A 19,848-nucleotide genomic window follows, 5' to 3' on the forward strand; every position below is an offset into this window, starting at 1 on the left:
AAACAAAAGGCAAACTGAAGCTTAAAAAAAAAATTATAATTTCTGAAAATGACCTGTATGCTTAAAGGTAGAGAGTCACTTGGAGGGAAGCCAAATGCTTAAAGCTTCTGGTTAGTCATCCATCCATCCTCCAGAAAGACATTTCATGTTCTGTACTGGGCAATTAATTCATTAATTGGAATCTACTGGAATCAGTAGAAAATAAAGATTATAATTATATTTAGATATGTGTAGTCATGTTTTGTTTATTGGTTGCATAACTTAGTTTTTTGAATATTCACCATTTATAAACAGGGTGACTATGGTATATTTTTGGTGTCAAGCAGTGTCTGGGGACATAGAAATGCTCTTTTCATAGATATTTTTACAATGATTTAAAAAAATATCTCCCTAGGAAAGAAGAGCTACCTACTATATTTTTTTGAAAGGTTCTCTTTTACTCTGCCAGTTAGACTTCCAACAATTATTCTAATTGTGCTATCTTTTTCTGTATTAAAAAAAAAAAGGCACCATTTGATTCACTGGGGAAAGTACAGTGTTTGTAACTGAATTTTTTTTTAAAGAAATCTCAGTTCTACTGTGAATTTACTGTGCACTTTTGGGCATATTCCTTAACCTCTGTTTTCTTATTGGTGAGCCATTACACCAATGACTTTGCAGTATTACAAAGAAAGCATATAATACATCCTGGCTGATAGTATTGTTTGTAATTGTTAACCTTTTATATAGCTTATGTCTAACAGAATTTGGAACAACTGGGTAAACTGTTCCTCAAAATTTTAACAAGCATTTATCAAGGAATTGTGAGATTAATAACTGTTCACCTCTAGTTAAGTGTTAACAGTATTTAATTTGGCCTGTTATTATATTATAGATGAATAATTTTTATCTCAAGCATACATGTTTTTCATCCAAAAATCTAGAAAATACAGTAGTTCAGAGGTAGAAATACACTGTCATGACTTAGATTAGCAACGCACTATGTCATCTTTGTCTCTGTATAAAAGTCAAAACTTGATTAAAGTTTATTTTTCCTATTCCTTTTTTGCTTTTCTTCTTTTGAAGTTATTTTTCTCCCTTAACTGAAGTGTGGAATTAAACATGTTTGTAAATTTTACTTATTTTAGGATGGCAGTATAACACATCAGATTTCTAGGCCTAATCCTCCAAATTTTGGTCCAGGCTTTGTCAGTAAGTATAAATCTAATAAGTTACCTGTTTTGGGGGCATTGCTATTTGGCTGTACTTGTGTTGTTCTGTGCACTCAAAGCTAGTTCAGGAGTGCTGCCTTAGGCCTAAGTGCCCTCTCCTATCAAGTGTCACTGCCCTGCTAGGCAGCTTTTCTTCAAGGCATGTATTTTCATTGCTTCTTTTTGCTCTGCATGAAGAATTAGTTAAAGATCTGTATTTTAATACAGAAAATTCATTTTCCCCATTCTCTTCAATATATTATTGTTGCTGTTTTCGTTTATAGATCGGGCACTTTACAATCTGTAGAATCAAACCACTTTTTGCTCTCATGACAGTCTACCTAAGTTACAAGGACACCAGACGGGAAAATCAAAGGGAAAAAAAAAGGAGTTGGGTTGCGGCATGATGTGAAGGTCAAGTGTGCAGGATGCCACTGAACCCTTTCTGGTTATCCTCAGGGGTCCCAAGGTGGCTCAGGATAGTATTTAAAGTTCTCCCCAAACTGAACCTTTCTGAAATCTTCAGACTGTTTAGCTAACTTTTTCACCATTATCTTTCATTTTGCTCACCTCTGCTCTCCTGGTTCCAGAAACCAGAAAGGCTTTCCTTGCGGTAGGTCTCATTCTACCAGAAGCAGAACTTCTGAAACCTTGTGAAAAAGCCTGTTCTTGAAAATGCCTGCCCTTCAAATTTAGTAGACTAGATTTCAAGTTCATACATGTACTGGAACTTCTGGGTTTAGGAACAAACCCAAAGTCTGACCTTTTGAAATTCCCCTGTATTAATTATGATTATAATTTGAATACATATTTGCATTAAAAATAAGTAAAGTACTCTAACCAACTGGCTTTTTCTGGCTTTATTGTGCCCATTGGCTTTGGTCGGATTCTTAATGTATGATAATATTCTGTTATCATTGATGTTATTTTCATCTAATGTCCTTCTAGGATTGTATTTATTGATTTCTTTGTCTTGTAGTGAGTTAGAAAGGAATACTCTGAATTTTTCACTATATGAGTTGACCCCGTTTCTTGGACTTGGCATTAGTAGAGTAAAGTGCCCTTAGAAAATAAGCAGGGGAATATTGGTACAAGACAAGGAGATGTGACCAGGGAGATGTAGTGGCAGTTGTAGAAGTAGAAAAGATTTTATTGGATTACTGTCCCCTTCCCCTTGTTTATAGAAATATAAAGTACAAAATTAATTAAAATTGCCAGTTTTTCGATTACACATTTTCTTTACAAAACACAGATTTCGAATTGGTTTTTTCTAGAATGTTCTGCCCCCCCTTCTAATGTTTTTGCTAGTGAGAGATTGGGAAAGCCTTATAAACTGAGGGAAATTAGCATGGGAAATGATTATCTAATCCATGCTCTGGAACTGTTAGGCCTTACTTTCTCTCTTTAAAATCTGTAAAGTTGAAGTAATAAAGTAACACATATATTTTAATATATACTTTGGCATGTGGATTAGAGGATTTGATAGTTCTATAGATATAAAAGCATTTCATTAGATAAGTCTTCTGCCTCTCAAAGATTGGATTTATAGTATTACAAGTATTAAGCTAACCAGTGTCCTAACCAGCATACATTCTGTGGCTTTCATAAGTGTTTTTCTAAAATCTGGTACTTTATAGTTATATGATCTGATGTTTAGAATTTTGCTTTCAATTTTTCTATTAAATATCATGGTGAAATTGTATTGCCTTTACCAAATGGATTTCTGTAATAATCTCAGACTATTCAGAAAATTAACACAGATGAATTTTTTATTTTTCCCTTAGATGATTCACAACGCAAACAGTATGAAGAATGGCTTCAAGAGACCCAACAGCTTCTTCAGATGCAACAGAAGTATCTTGAAGAACAAATTGGTGCACATAGAAAATCTAAGAAGGCTCTTTCAGCTAAACAGCGCACTGCCAAGAAGGCAGGGCGAGAATTCCCAGAAGAAGATGCAGAACAACTCAAGCATGTGACTGAGCAGCAGAGCATGGTTCAAAAGCAGCTAGAACAGGTAAGAGATGACTGTGCAAGGGGTAAGCAGTCAGCATTTGAGATGTTTGGTGTATCACTAAGGACACAAGAGTTCGTCAGTGTTACATGACATGTAGGAATATGTTGCTCTCAGGACTAAACAGTCCTCTCCCAAATGGCAGTCATCAGGCACTTAACTTTCTGAAGGCCACTGAAGGGATTGAGTCTCCTAATTAGAAGGATTGTCATACTCTTCAACAACCCTGGTTTCATTAAAGAAATTCATGGAAATCCTCCACATTAAGATATCATTCTGCAAAGGCCATGGTCCCACACCATTTGAAAGTCTGGCTTGCTCAAGATCTCTTAATATTTTGGGCTTTGCAATATGTTAGTTTATCTTATATCTAGGACTCATTACTGAAACGTGCATCCATTTTGCTGTCATCCACTACATACAGTAACAGATGTTTCTCAGAATGTTCAAAATGGGTTCAGAGCACACTCCTAGGTAGTCAAGTGAGTAACAACTTAGCTTTATGTAAAATCTGTACATGAATGTTTACAGCTGTTCTGGTCCTAGTCATCCAAAATTAGTACCTGTAGTCACAGATACAAGGGAGGCTGAGGCTGGAAGATTTTTTTTGAGCCCATGAGTTCAAGACCACACTTGAAACATAGCAAGACCCCCATCTCAAAAACAAAAACCTGTGGCCCTACAAAATTGAAAAGTTAAAATTAGTAGTTAAAGAAAGTGTGGTATATTTATACAAGGGAGTACAACACAGCCAAAAAAATAATGAACTATTGAAAACATGCAGATCACTTGGATCCCAAGAACATTTTCCTGGGTAAAAGAAGCCATTTCCAAAAGGTTTATATTTACATAACAGTCTTGAAGTAACAGCTTAAAAAGATGAATAGATTATCAATGGCCAATGGTTAGGAAGGGAAGAGGAAGGTGTGACTACAGAGTGATACGAAGTTTTCTCTAGTGAAGCTGTGCTTCTCTTTCTTAACTGTAATGGTGGCTACACTAATTTCCACATGTGCTAAAGCTCATAGACCTGTGCATTAAGTATTAAACTTCGCCTTTGCCAATTTGAATTTTTAAATTAGAAAGAGTCCAAAATATAAATCCTAGAAAGAGGCAGGATATTCAATATAGATTGAATCAGTAAAAAGTTGGAGTGTTCCCTGTATAATAACCACTCTGGAAAGCACCACATGTCTTGTCTTAGTTAATCTGGTGTACAAGGTTTGAAGGAATTGGTGTTGAAACCATTGTACAAATGGGCGAGCCATTTTGGAGTCAGGTGCCTAATCTGAGCATCACTAACCATTAGAGGATGAGGTTGAACTCAGATTTCTTACCTTCAAGTCACTCTACCAAAGTAACATGCCAACACAAAGTGGTTATAATTTGTTGTTTAAAACTAGGACCGGTTGAGAACAAGAGGCTTCTGTTGTCTTAAAATTCACTCTCTAGCCAGGGAGTTAGCTCAGTGGTTCCACCGCCTGTCTTGCAAGCTCATGAACCCGAGTTCAATCCCTGGTATCAAAAAAATAAAAAATAAAATTTACTCTCTGGGCCTCTTTACAGCAAGTAAAATTTCTTTTAGAAGTAGAGACTTGGGCCAGGGATTTAGCTCATTTATGTTGCCATCTGTCTCTCAAGCTCAAGGTCCCAAGTTCGATTCCTGGTGCCAAAAAAAAGTAGTAGAGACTTAAGTGCCAAGAATTTAGCTCAGTGACACCATGCCTGTCTTGCAAGCACAAGGTCCTGATTTCAATCCCTAGAAGTAGAGACTTGTAAAGCATTTTTAGCCCTTTGCTGTCTTTGGTGCATTTGTATAAGATCTTTTGGATGAGAGCCCATTTTTTACATTATCCGTAGACCATATCCTACTTAGAACCTAACATGGCACTTCATTGGGAAAATGAGACATATTTTCTGTTAGGACACAGTTGCCCACAATCCCTGTGTAATATCAGTGAGAAAAGTAATTGGCAGGAATGTGTTTTATAATGGTCTGAAACATCGGGAACAGTGTGGCTGATCACTTGGATGCTTAGATACTGTTGTACCTGCTCTGTGTACCTCTCATCTGCCTCATGAGCTCTCAGCACAAAACTGGTCAGGAGAGGTAAGAGAAGATGATTAGGAGAAATGACTAGACATTTTCAGAAATTTTCAGAAAATATGTTAGTCTGCCTGAGAACACCAAGAAAAGTTGAAAAAAATACTAAAACTACGGTATATTTATTGCAAATATTTATTTATATTGCTAGTATATTTATCGTAAAAAATTAATAATGATTTTGGTAGAAATATACATCATTTTGCATCTCTTCTTTCCGCAGCTTCCTAAATGAGTTAGTGAGATCCTGAAGATGCAGATTGCTTGACTGATACTGTGCTAGTATTACTTTCGTATCTGGCATATTGGAGCACTAATGTTTTGGGAATTAATGAATTGACATTATCATTATATTAAGAGCCTACTTAAAAACTATTCAAAATATTACCTGAGAACTTGTATAGGTTTCATAAATTATGAGTGTGTTACACATCAAATTCATAGAGCTTTATAAATCTAGTCTTTTTTTTTTAACCATGGGGTAGAAGTGTGGCAGAGATGCTAATGATTAATTTGGTTTTAAAATGTGCAATTTTACATGTTTAAGAAGTGAAATCTTAATATGTTTAAATGAACTGTGTTGAATTTCAGTTATCCTAACATTGTCTATTATTGTAACTTCTGAGGTACCATAGTTAGCTGCTTCCAGTGTAGTCCTTGTTTGTTTTATCTTTTTGATGTGTAATTTAGGTCATATGACTTCCTTAATACTTATTTCAGAAAATGTTTTTGATATTTCATATATAAAGAATTTTTACATATACTTTTTTTAAATCCTTAAAATTAAGAATTAAGGCTTATTAATCCACTGTTTTATAATTTTTGCCACTGCCTCAAACTTTTTTTTTCCTTCTACAGTACACTGCTTTCTGTATAATCCCCACTAAAATCATCAGCCAGATGTTTGGTTTGATATGTATGTTATAAGGCCTGGGGATTTAGCTCAGTGGTTCTGCCGCCTGCCTCACAAGTTAAAGGTCCTGAGTTCATTCCCTATGTACCAAATGTTCAATCCCCAGTACCAAAACAAACAAACAAAAAATAGATATCTATGTTATATAAACAAGTAATTACTTTGATTGTTCCAGATTCGTAAACAACAGAAAGAGCATGCTGAGTTGATTGAAGATTATCGGATCAAGCAGCAGCAGCAGCAGCAGCAGCAGCAGCAGCAGCAACAAAAGCAGTGTTCAGTGGCCCCGCCTCTCCTAATGCCTGGTGTCCAGCCCCAGCCACCCCTTGTTCCAGGGGCCCCTCCACCCTCCATGAGCCAACCCAGCTTCCCAATGGTGCCACAGCAGCTGCAGCACCAGCAGCACACAGCAGTCATCTCTGGCCACAGCAGCCCTGCTAGAATGCCTGGTTTACCTGGATGGCAGTCTGCCAGTGCTCCTGCTCACCTTCCACTCAATCCTCCCAGGATTCAGCCCCCAATTACCCAGTTACCCATAAAAGCTTGCACATCAGCCACAGGGACAGTGTCAAATGCAAACTCACAAAGCGGGCCACCACCACGAGTAGAATTTGATGACAACAACCCCTTTAGTGAAAGTTTTCAGGAACGAGAACGGAAAGAACGTTTACGAGAACAGCAGGAAAGACAACGCATCCAGCTGATGCAAGAAGTAGACAGACAGCGAGCTCTGCAGCAGAGGATGGAAATGGAGCAGCATGGCCTGATGGGCTCTGAGCTGGGTAGCAGGACTGCTGTGTCCCAGATTCCATTCTATGGGTCTGATCGGCCTTGTGACTTCATGCAGCCTCCGAGACCCCTTCAGCAGTCTCCACAGCACCAGCAGCAGATGGGCCAGGCTTTACAGCAGCAAAATGTACAAGTATCTGTTAATTCATCCCCTACCCAAACTTTCATGCAAACCAGTGACCGAAGGCAAGGGGGACATCCTTCCTTCATCCCTGATTCACCATCAGTCCCTGGTGGAAGCCCAAACTTCCATTCTGCTAAGCAGGGACATGGAAGTCTTTCTGGAACAGGTTTCCAGCAGTCCCCTTTGAGACCTCCATTTACAACACCCCCAGTAGCTAACAGCAGTCTCCCATGTGGCCAAGACCCTGCCATAGCCCATGGACAAAGCTATCCAGGATCAGCCCAGTCTCTCATTCAGTTGTATTCTGATATCATCCCAGAAGAAAAAGGGAAAAAGAAAAGAACAAGAAAAAAGAAAAAAGAGGATGATGCAGAATCCACCAAAGCACCATCAACTCCCCATTCAGATATAACTGCTCCCCCAACTCCAAGCATCTCAGAAACTACCTCCACTCCTACCATGAATACGCCCAGTGACCCTCCTTTGCAGGGTGAGCCACAGCCTGCAGAGCCAGCTGGCCATCCATGTACAGACTTAGAGAACACACTTCCCAGTGGTGATTTCTCCCAAGGAACTCCAAATCAGCATACTTGTGCAAATTCAGAGGTGGAAAGCCTCCCAGTGGGAACTCCTGCCAAAAGTGAAGAGATAAAACTGGAAAAGGCTGAGACTGAGCCAGGGCTGGGTCAGGAGGAGACTAAATCTGAGGAGCAGACTAGTAGTAAGGTGGAAGATAAGTCTAGGGCCAGTCCTGTCTCCTCACTCCAGAGTCCTCCCCATTCTGCTGGGGCCCCTGTCACCAAAGCAGATTCAGGGAATGAACTTTTGAAACACTTGTTGAAAAATAAAAAGACCTCTTCCCTTTTAAATCAAAGACCCGAGGGCAGTTTCTGCTCAGAAGACAACTACACAAAAGATAATAAAATGGTGGAGAAGCAAAATGGAGCAGAAGGATTGGTAAGTGTGAATCATGGAAACTACAAGGTTCTTTTTCTTTTTTTTAATTGTACTTCTAGCAGATTAGTACTAGCAATTTAATTATTTCAAAACTATTTTGCAGCCTTTTCACATTTTTATCTTGTTGCTTCTTTCTCCATGGAGCCCATGTTTTTACTTATATCCATAAACTAAACTAAATTAATTTACCTTTTTTTTTTTTTTTTGGTACCAGGGATTGAACACTGGTCCTTGTGCTTGCAAGGCAGGCCACCAAACCACTGAGCTAAATCCCTGGCCCTAATTTACTTTTTTTAAAAAAAAAAATTGCAGTTATCACATTGATTTGATCTAACCAAGGCAAAGGAAATAAATGTTGTATGTATCTTTATTGTAAATAAATGTGCAATTTCTGTTAACCTCTTTTAAATACAAAAAATAGCTCTGCACCCGTTAATATTCTGTAGGGATTATCCACACTGGGAATCTGTTATGTCACAGTGTATTGGTATTAGTGCTACAAAATGTAACCTTACCTGTAGATAATATTTCATCTTTGTAGTTTTTTATGTATCGATATTCTACCCATATTGTTATTAACATTGAATTTGCCTTTATTTTTTTATTTGTGTGAAGAGCTTGATTATAAATATACCATCACAAGAATTCCCCTCCCCCAACACCATTTCATTTAACTTCAGTAAGGTGTTTTAAAAATAGGTCTGGAGCCCGGGAATTGGTCTGCTGGATAACCAAAGGTTCAGAGTCATTGCTAGTCCATTTATAATCCTTTGCCTAGGGTGGTTCTCAGGCTGGATTTTGTCATTTTCACATTTTTGTTGAATAGGGGTAGTGTACTTGTCCAGATTTGGAATTCTAGAATTAGCTGGGAGGCCCCTCATTGTGCATATGTTGGCACAATCTTGTCTCTGCCCAAGTAGATCCATGTCAGTTTTGTAAATTTTGGTAATTCTACTTTTCCAGTCATACTTGGCACCAGCAAATTCACTCATCTATCTAGACCAATCTCTGGCTGCTTTGTCCAGGACAGCATTTGTCCTAGGAATTTAGTTTGCAGTCCCCTGAGTATCTCTGTTCTCACCCTTCCATATACAGCTATATGTGGTTACTCCCTTCACTGTTCTCCCTTCTTTTCTGGCCAGTATCCTTATCTTGTAAAACTCAGTTTTGGAATCAGTTTTATAGATACCTTCCTCAGCTCTGTCAGTTCTGCGTACACTCAGATGCTCTGTGCACACAGCACAACTCACATGGCTCCCTGAAGGGTAGACTGAACCTGGCGCGTCTTATCACTAAAATTGTGTGCTATAAAAGAATGTCTGCTGGCATGGGGAAATAGCCACATGTCAAGTTTAAAAGCAGACACCAAAATGAAAGAATACAAGATTATGATCTCTTTTTAAAATGTAGGCATAGATTAAAATTATTGAAAAGATACACAAAGGTTAACTTTTTATCTGTGGCAGGTTTTTGTTTGTTTGTTTGTTTTGTTTTTTTGGTACCAGGGATCGAACTTGCACATGCAAGGCAGGTGACAGCACCATTGATAAATCCCCGGCCCTTGGCAGATTTTTAATCCTTGTGCTTTTCCATGATGACATATTCTTTGAAATGTAGTTATATTTGCCTTTGAGCATACTGGTGAGGATTAAAGATAATGTTTGTAAAGCAGAGAAAGTATCTGATCCATACATACTTAATATGCCTCATCTGTATAAGCCAATTAAGAAATTCTTGGGCCCTGGCTATTCAAAGTGCAGTCCTGGGGGCCAGTAGCCTCTCATGTGGGAGAGTTTTAAGAAATGCAGGATATGGAGCCCCTAGAGAGCACAAGGTATGTGGCATAGCCAGATCCCAAATGATTCGTATTCACAGGAAGTTGAGGGCGCTGCTGCTGAACTCTGTGTGCCTGCCTGTTGGGGCAGGTTCGAGCTTCAGTTGGGGGAGGATGCCCCCACTCTATTCAGTGGTTCTAGGATGGGACTAGAGAAATGACATTTCTTACCAATTCCTGGTCACAAACTACTCTGGAGCCTGTCCTTGGAAAAGCGGGGATCCAGTGCAGGGACGACGGGCAGTCCGAGCCTGCCTCTTTCTTCCTTCTTTTGTATGAGCTAAGAATGGTTTTTATACTTTTTAATGGTTGTAAAAAATCTGAAGAGTAATATTTAACTTTGTAGCGGTGAAAATTGTACAAAATTGAAATTTGTCTATGAATTTTAAGTTTTATTGCAGTGCAGCCAAAGCCATTCATTTAGAAACTGTCCAGCTATTTTTGTGGTACAAGGTTAGTTGGCCCAAGGCTAGAGTCTTGACTCGCTTTGCTCTTTACATACAATCCTGTTATCCATGCTCTGAGCTGTTTAGAATACAACTAGAAAACTAATTTTCAAAACTCCCAAAGATTCAGTGCAGAGTTGATTACATGGTAGATTCAGAAGCTGTCATTCTCTCTAGCAGAACATTGATAATTTTAGGAATAATGAAGCCTGAAGAATATTTTTGTTTTGTTTTGTACCGGGGATCGAACTTGAGAACTTGTGCTTGCGAGGAAGGCAGCGGTACACTGAGCTAAATCCCCAGCCCTATCCTTTAAAATCTTTTTAGGGCCTGGCTTACTCTTGCTTCTTGACTATAAAGACAGAAGTAAAGGAAAGCTTTTATCTTTTGTCATCTATTTCTCTTCCATTCACAAGTACATGGATATTTTAAAGTCATACGTAGGATTGTGAGCTAATTTGAGGGACCAATATAGCTTCTTTTTATTGGTTTCTGGGGTTGACTATTCTCTTGCCTCAGAGGCACAGACTTAGCTATAAATTGACTCAATAGTCCTCATGTTTCATCAGTTCTCCTTCTTATGGGAAACCAAAAATAAACCACCAGAATCATGTATAGAGGCATCCCTGGCTAGGGGCACTCATCCACTGTGCCTAGGAGCTGGAATCGGGGCAGGCCCTGGTGTAGGCAGCATGACAGGTTATGGGTGAAGCTCATCCTTCGGAGCTCTACTCCTTCCTCAGGCCTGCAGCTGAATAGTTTTCAGGCTTGAAAATAATCCCTGAAAAGGAGGATAGTATTTTCACAAGATGTTCAGAGTCTTCTACTATGAATCTTTTCAACTTTGGTACTCTGTTAGGAAAATGAGTCATAAGATGGAACTGCTCTAGCATGAACTAAGCATCAATCATGTGGATGGTTCACTTATTTCTTACCCTTTCCAATTATATCAGCAAACTATGGGGGTTCAAATGCAAGGTGGTTTTGGATGTGGCAACAACCAGTCAAAAATGGATGGAGGAAGTGAAACCAAGAAACAACGAAACAAACGGACTCAGAAGACTGGGGAGAAAGCAGCACCTCGCTCAAAGAAAAGGAAAAAGGATGAAGAAGAGAAACAGGCCATGTATTCCAACTCTGACTCCTTCACCCACCTGAAACAGGTAAGTCTTTTAGCATAGGCCCTTTAAAACTTGCAGGAAGTAAGAGCAAATGCTTCTTCAGCCATGTGAAACTGAAACTTTCTCTTCTCTTTATTGTAATAATTTCCTGATTAGAAAGTTAGGGGATAAAAAACATCTGGACATGGAACCTAGTAAACTTACTGTTTCTTAGCAGAATTGCACCTTATCTTATTGACACCTAAAATTTATAGTATTGTGAATGGATTGGTAGGTGATGGTCACAGTTTACTGAAGTTCAAAAGGAGCAGCCTCAGTACCAGGACAAACTCTGTCCCCATTTCTTATGACTCTGGATTCAAAGAAATGAAGCCACAGGGCCCTCCCCATCTACTCAGTTCTTGAACCCTTATGGTTGTTACCGAAGGGAGAGACAGCCCCTAAGTGCCATCAGTGGTGCCTGTTCTCAGTACGTGCCTTGTTCTTCCTAGCAAAGAGAAGGGGAGCGTGTTTTTCTTGTGAGCCGCCTGGTGCATCCCTTTAGGTTAGATGGGAGTGAAGCTTCTCGGGAAGTGTAGCCCAAGAGATTCTGTAGTTTCTCTCACTCTAGCATTTTGATACGTGAAATTTTTGTTTTGTTTTTCTCAAGTCTTGTTTGACTAAGTTGCTTCAGATCTTAGGAAGTTGAGAAACACTCAAGTTTTGTTTATCATGTACATTACTTTTAAATGTGTTTTTTAATAGCAGCTCTCTCTGCTCCCTCTAATGGAACCAATCATTGGAGTGAACTTTGCGCACTTTCTTCCTTATGGCAGTGGCCAATTTAATAGTGGGAATCGACTTCTAGGAACTTTTGGCAGTGCGACCCTTGAAGGGGTTTCGGACTACTATTCTCAGTTGATCTACAAGGTATGTTGCTTCGCCAGGTGTCTCCTTGATCCATCTCTGGATGCCTTGTCACAATTGGTAGAGCATGTCTTTTGGATCTAGTGTACATCTAAGCTTCTGAGTCTCACTAAAACTTAGTTCAGCTATAAGCTTAAAGTTTTACCTGGTGAGATGTTTCTAACATGAACATTTGAAACTCTGTAAGTAAGAATTCACATTGTGAGAAATACACGTTTCCATTGTAGAGGAAATAGATGCTTCCTTATAATCTTTACTGACTCTTAAAACGAATCCAATTTGTAGTTAATTGTGAAGAAAAAAATGGAATGAGGCTTTTACCTTGAAAAATGACACTAAAAAGTTCTAATGATTTAGGTACTAATTGCAAGTATACACAAATTCCTAGACTGTTGGACTAGTATACAGCCAACTCAAGTTTATCTTTTGATGTCACTTTTTTTTCTCATTGAGTTTATTGGTACATTTTAGGTGTACAGTGTAGTTACATTCATCATTGGGATCTTGTACCTTTACATGACAGGTCTTGGTTCTCATTTTTTTTCCCCTATCCCTGCCCTCCCTTCACCCCTTCCTCCCTTCCCTGTTTACAAATACTTTACTTCTAATTTTTCATTTTCTCATGTTTTTTTTCTTTTCCTTTATTACCTTTCCCCTACTCTTCCCACTTCCCCTACACCTTTAGCCCTTTTCTTCCTATTTCACATTGTCAATTATATCATTAGGATCTTATGTACCATTATAGTTTTTCCACACCAGAGAAACTATTCAGTATTTATACATGTGTGACTTATTTATTTTTCATGTCACTTTTCTAACAAAGTTTTATGATAGCATCATACATCTGACTTATGTAAAAAGATCATTTTTACAAAATATATGAGGTATCAGTTTTCCTGAGGGCTTCTCTTCTGCCTTTAATATGAAAATAATTCTTTCCATGTTCCTTTTTTGTCTTTGTTGGCTGTTTTTCAGTTAGAACTCATCTCAATGCAAGCTGTGCTTCAGTCTCAGGTCATTGTCCTTAGGAAAGCCTGTCATCACAAGACTTGTCATTTCATCTTGTATTTGATTTGTATGGTAGTTGTGATAGATTCCAACACCCCTTTGGAGACTAAAATCCATGATAAATTGGTGACAGATATTAACCTAGGAGAGATATTTGCAAAGAACAGCATTTGTTTTGTTTTGTTTTATTTTGTTTTATTTTGTTTTTTGGTTTTTTGAGACAGGGTCCCACTATGTAGTTGAGACTGATCTGATACTCATTATGTAGCCCAGGCTGGTCTCGAACTCACAGCGATCCTCCTGCCTCAGCCTCCCAAGTGCTGGGATTACAGGCGTGTGCCACCATGCCCCACACCCGGCTTTAACTGCATTTGTTAATACATATATTTAATCCTTTTTGTATTGTTGTTGCTCCTTTTACTTCTTTTAGACATCTTAACCCAAATTCTAATATCTGAGACATGAATTACAATTACTGGTTTAGAGTTACAGATTCTTCAATTTTTCATACAATGAGGGTTATCTTACTGAAAATTGAATAAAGAAGTTTTTGAAAACTTTTTACAGTTTGAGTGCATTTTAAAGTTGTTCACTAGCTGTTGTAACAAACTTGAAAAGAGTTGCATAAAAGAATCGGACGTAATGGGAATTTGATTTTTATTTGAAAGCTAAGTACTCAATCTAGGTCAAGTAAGCAGATAAATAATAATATATCCACAGTCATGAGTGGTTCTAAAATCTTCCTGTCCTTATATGTGTATTTTTCTTTTTGGTATACATGTGGGGAATGAACATACATCTTGATCGCATTTCTGTAGCCTTGCTTCCGTGTGTTAAAAATTCACAGAACTAGGTTTTACAGGGTCATTGCATATTTGCTCAGTAGCATATAATTTAAAATTTTTTGGTCTCCTGCAGCAGAATAATTTAAGTAATCCTCCAACACCCCCTGCCTCTCTTCCTCCTACACCACCTCCCATGGCCTGTCAGAAGATGGCAAATGGTTTTGCAACAACTGAAGAACTTGCTGGAAAAGCTGGAGTGTTGGTGAGCCATGAAGGTATGATCATAGCCTCTGTTTTACATTTTGAATGTAAAACATTCAATGCGCCTCTGCCAGTTGTGTGTGGTGGAGAGGCTTAGAAGGCAGAGTTCTACCTGGTTATCAGCTTTGAACATACTTCCAATTCTGCTTGTTTGCTTTTTCAGTTACCAAGACTCTAGGACCAAAGCCATTTCCACTGCCATTCAGGCCACAGGATGACTTGCTGGCTAGAGCTATTGCTCAGGGCCCAAAGACGGTGGATGTTCCAGCTTCACTTCCAACACCACCTCATAATAACCAAGAAGAATTAAGGTAAAAGCTACTTTTCTCTCAGTTTTTAGTAATTTTTAAATGTAGTTAATGTGTTCAGGAATAGTGTGTAAAACACTTAGGGAAAATTTGGTAATATTGTTAAGAATATAAATTTTATAACATTGTAACTATTACACATAATTAGTTTTGTACCTTTTAAAATATATAATTTATTGAGTTCACCATATGATTATAGAATAGACATTAAGACAATAGAAAATCTCCACGCAAAGTGTTTTAAAGATCATTGTGTCCTTCAAGAGTGTTGGTGTGACTTATTGAATGTACTGATGTTCATAGGTGTCTAGAAAGTGAGTACAGTAGTCACAGATGCTAGAGTGCTGTTGTGGAAGAAAGATACTCCTGTGCAGATAGGTTGTAACCAGTGCATATAAATTGCTGCACATTTTTGTCTTTACCTTGAAAAAGCTGTTCTCCTTATTAATGAGATATCCATTTAATCTAAGTCCCATAGTTTATCAAGAAAACCCAGTTGAGGAGCAGTTAGTCCAGGTTTGGAATCAAGACCTCCTTTTTCTTCTGCTCACTTCTGGAATCCCCAACACATCAGTAGGCAGGATAGCTCTTTGCAGCAGCTGTGGAAGGCAGCTTGCTCATTGTGTGTGGTGACCTAGTTCAGATGTCTGCACCTCCCCTGGATTTCACAGGATACTCTTTCTGGTCTCATCTCATCAGCATGACCAGGAGAAAATTGAGAACAATCTGTAGCTCTTAGCCTGAGACTTCAGCGTTGTTCCACTAAACTTGAGTATCGGTTCAGAATAACAAGTGCCTACAAAGCCACAACAACCAAGGTTTCCCCCATGTTTCCACTCACTGTAAGCAGTGCAACAGGACAGCTGTTTTCACAGCCATTTGCATGCAGATGTGATCCCAGGTGTATGCCTAGGGCCTACGCTGTTTCTGTTCAAGCAGCAGGAGGCTGGCTTCCTTTAGGCTCAGTGGCCTGAGATTTTGCAGAGATGTTAGTAGCCATTCTTTGTAGGTTATGTTATGAACCAAGCAGCTTCCTCTTTAGTAGGTCTTTAAACTCTGATGCTAAAGGTTTGGTCATAAAAAACAACCATTTATATTATAGCTAAACCTGACTACTGTATTTCTTCCAAGAGATTTCTATTTACTGATGTCCCAACTGATGTATTTGCTCTTTCTATTAATGATGTTGTGGGACTCATGTGGTTGGTGCACAAAGCCCCTGTGCTAGGTTTGCACACTGTGATGTGTGTGTTCCTCTTCTAGGATACAGGATCACTGTGGTGACCGGGACACTCCTGACAGCTTTGTCCCCTCGTCCTCTCCTGAGAGTGTGGTTGGGGTGGAAGTGAGCAGGTATCCAGATCTGTCCGTGGTCAAAGAGGAGGCTCCAGAGCCGGTGCCATCACCCATCATTCCAATTCTTCCTAGCACCACTGGGAAGAGTAAGAATACTTTGCCTTACTACCTGCCAATGTAGTAATATAAATAATTTGACCTCAAAAAGCCATCAGCACATCTTTTTTTTTCTTTTTCTTTTTGAGGTTCAGAATCAAGAAGGAATGATGTCAAAACTGAGCCAGGCACTGTATTTTTTTCATCACCTTTTGGTTCATCCTCAAATGGTCCCAGATCGGGTCTCATATCTGTAGCAATTACCCTGCATCCCACCGCTGCTGAGGTAAAAGATGAAATGAATTCTTAATGCTACGGAGTGTTGTTAAAGAGGTATCAGTGGCTAACAATGAAGCACAACCCGCAGGGTCAGTGAAGACAAGATAAGGGGCTGCTTTTGAGTACTGTCATTAAGCATGAGATTGATCTTGGCCTAAGTTAAGGCACAAAGGGAAGTTAGCACTCACGTGATCTTATTAAAGGGTATATAATGTAGAGAACTGTTTAAAGAGTAAACTTTTCATAACTGGTAAACTTGTAGAAAATGAACCACTGAGAAGGAACATTATCACTAATAAAAATTACAGAAGCATGAGAAATGTTCTTCAGGTAGTAGCTGCTCATGCCAAAAACACCACTGATTTGCTGAGAATTTTTTTAAACTTTGAATTCTGCAAAAACATTAGCGATGGAACTCATGGTACAATGGCATGACATTCTGAGTCTACAGAAAGCAGCAGTCGCATAACATTTGTACATTCTTGTGCACTGTTTCAGACCTTTGGTCATAGGTATCTTAAAAGCCTGTGGCATAGACACTGTGGCCATGAAAATTGACAGGGTTAGCTCATCCTTTGTGGTTGTGCTGTTTACCTCTGTCCACTGTTGAAACAGTTAAACCTGTTGAATGTGTCCCCAAATATTTTTGTTAATGGGAATCTCTTTCTGCAGAGTTCTGTTATGAAGGTTTGATTTGTGTATTTATTTGTCCATTAAAACAAATTTCCAATGAGTCTCAAAGGCCAAATAAAAGTTGTGTTTTCTTATACTGTGTGTATCATGCAGGTCGCACTTATCCTACCTGTGTGTTTCTCTTCCATGACTCATTTTGCCTCTGGGGTGGGTAACAGAATGTTTGCTTTGTTTTAGAACATCAGCAGTGTTGTGGCTGCATTTTCCGACCTTCTTCACGTACGAATTCCTAACAGCTACGAGGTCAGTAATGCTCCAGATGTTCCACCCATGGGTTTGGTCAACAGCCACAGAGCAAACCCAGCTTTGGAATACCGACCACATTTACATCTCCGTGGACCTCCACCAGGATCTGCAAACCCTCCCAGGCTAGCAAGTTCTTACCGGCTGAAGCAGCCTCACGTTCCATTTCCTCCAGCAAGCAGTGGTGAGCTAGTTGCTTTTTGTTAATCCCAAATCCATTCTTGATTCAAAAGTTAAGTTTATTCTTCTTGAAATTGCAATTTCATCTTTAACAAGTAGTGAACGTTACATTAGTGTATGACTCTTGATAAACCAAGTTCCTCTGAGTATTCTATTTTTTGTGGTGTTAATGTGACCTTCCCTGCTTTGAGAAGCCCTGTCATGCTGATGACCAGGAAGTGTTGGAGTGCAGCTCTCTGCCTTCCTTGCTTCTCTTAAGCAGTTCTGTCTTTTGCATTCCTGAGCCCAGGCCATTGTCTGACTACTCCACTGGAGCAGATGGGGCTAGATACCTGGCATGTATTGTTCTCTTGTTCTCTGCCCTCTGTTTGCCTTATACCACCTCCCCAAGGGCCCTCTCTTCCCCTCAAGGTTCTTGTGCCCTTACCTCTGAACTCACCTTTCCTTCCTCAAGCTAATGTGATGTTTCATTGGCATCTCACACCTGTGCTCACCATCTCCTTATAACCAGTTCCCTCATAATTCTCTCTTTCTTTATTCTTCAGGAATCTAGCAGCTTCTCAGTTCTCACCTTTGAACTCTTTTGACAGTTGCTTATATTGGAGTTTTGAAGTCTTAAACTCTAGCTCCTTCTGTTGCTGATGTTTTTTTCTGCCTCCTTCCTTCTCTTTTTGCACCCTGCCTGAGTGATGCTCTTTAAGGAAACCCTATGCCTTCTAATCCTTTATTTGCATTATCTTGGGCCTGGATCTTTCCTTATTTCTGTTTGATGTTCGAAGTCCCACTACTTAAGCCTTACACACATCTCTCTTCCATAGAATGTTTCAGTATATCTGACCCCAGAGGAATAGCAATCTCTCTTCCCCATGGCTGACTGTGCACTTGGACTCAGCATTAATATACCTTAGTGATTCTAGTCTTAGGACATTCTTTCTTGCTAGCATTATTTTCCCAGCAGTTTGAGAATAGGCATTTTTTTTTTTATTGGTACCACATTATTTCAAAACAGATCCTTGTAACCATCACTTAGAAGAGACTTTTATAAATTAGAGAGCCATGTTGTAATAGGTCTACTGCATAATGTTACACCAGCACCACTGGTGTCATTACTAACCAGTTGGTTGCCTGTAGGTCTCTCTGCATACAAGGATTCCAGTCACGGTGTTGCAGGAAATGCAGCTCTCCGACCACAGTGGTGTTGTCACTGCAAAGTGGTTATTTTTGGAAGTGGTGTTCGGAAGTCTTTGAAAGATCTGGCTTTTATGAACAAGGTACTGCATGCATATTGTTTTCTAACCAACTCCACCTACAGGATGTGTCTGTCAAAAAGGGGAGGGATCCTTCATGGTATAGGATGGGCCTGACAGTTAGGGTCAGCACAAGTTACAGTGCTTGGGTTTGAAGCCAGATCGTGGCAGCAGAGTATTCCATCGTTTGTGATAAGGACCCTAACCCTTTGTAAAACAGTGCAAGTGGACAGTATAGTTTGTACATTGTGCTAATCCTTTGGACATAGATACCACCTAACTGTAAAACAGAAGACCCTTCTCATTTGTCAGCATAACAAAAATCAAGTAGGGCCAGCGATGTAACTCAGTGGTATCGCACCTGCCTGGCAAACACAACGTCCTGAGTTCAATCCCCAGTAAAGGGGTTGGGGGTCAACTCTGTAGATCTGTTTTTATTATGTTGTGACTTGTTGAGATTTCCCACTCATTTCTCTTTGTTTTTCAGGATTCCCGAGAAAGCACCAAGAGAATCGAGCAGGACATTGTGTTTTGCAGTAATAACTGCTTTATTCTTTATTCATCTGCACAAGCAAAAAACCCAGAAAGCAAGGTAAAATTAGGACATCTCAGCTCAACAATATATAATGATTGATTTCTGTGTTCTGAGCACACATTAGTGAATAAAACAGATGTATGCCCTGCTTCAGTGCACTCCATGTGGGAGCTCCTAAGCAAGGCTGATCAGGTGATAAAGAGGGATCAGAAATAGACATAGCCTACACTGCTCTTCCAGACTCCGGATGGTGTTTGACCATGGTAGGTGGTCAGTGTCAGACTACATTTTAAAAGTTCAAAGTTGAATAGAACATCAATACTACAGTCTTAAACTTAACTAATTATAAGCATTTTGATTAACAATAAAAATTGCTTTTATTGATCTTTTCTCAGTATGAAAACCTGTTCAGAAACAGAACTTCAGTCTGTTCATGCATTAGGAGAAAAAGCATTTTGTTCATCCTAAGCTGCTTTGCTTGGTTTTTTTTTTTTTTTTTTGGTACCGGGGATTGAACTT

The 19,848-nt window shown here is 39.2% G+C and overlaps 1 protein-coding gene across 1 annotated transcript in view; it reads left to right on the forward strand.

Moving 5' to 3' along the window:
* Positions 1-19,848, forward strand: part of Kmt2c (lysine methyltransferase 2C) — a 180,331-nt gene that overhangs the window by 149,634 nt on the left and 10,849 nt on the right. Inside the window, 11 exon segments of the mRNA XM_033763959.1 lie at positions 1,128-1,191; positions 2,975-3,207; positions 6,397-8,091; positions 11,325-11,534; positions 14,325-14,466; positions 14,616-14,763; positions 16,024-16,202; positions 16,302-16,438; positions 17,302-17,551; positions 18,679-18,818; positions 19,282-19,386. Coding sequence (XP_033619850.1) covers positions 1,128-1,191; positions 2,975-3,207; positions 6,397-8,091; positions 11,325-11,534; positions 14,325-14,466; positions 14,616-14,763; positions 16,024-16,202; positions 16,302-16,438; positions 17,302-17,551; positions 18,679-18,818; positions 19,282-19,386 — 3,303 coding nt within the window.

The sequence above is a fragment of the Fukomys damarensis genome, unplaced genomic scaffold (genome assembly GCF_012274545.1).
Source record: "Fukomys damarensis isolate Sample0158 unplaced genomic scaffold, DMR_v1.0_HiC HiC_scaffold_16, whole genome shotgun sequence".
Taxonomy (NCBI): Eukaryota; Metazoa; Chordata; class Mammalia; order Rodentia; family Bathyergidae; genus Fukomys; species Fukomys damarensis.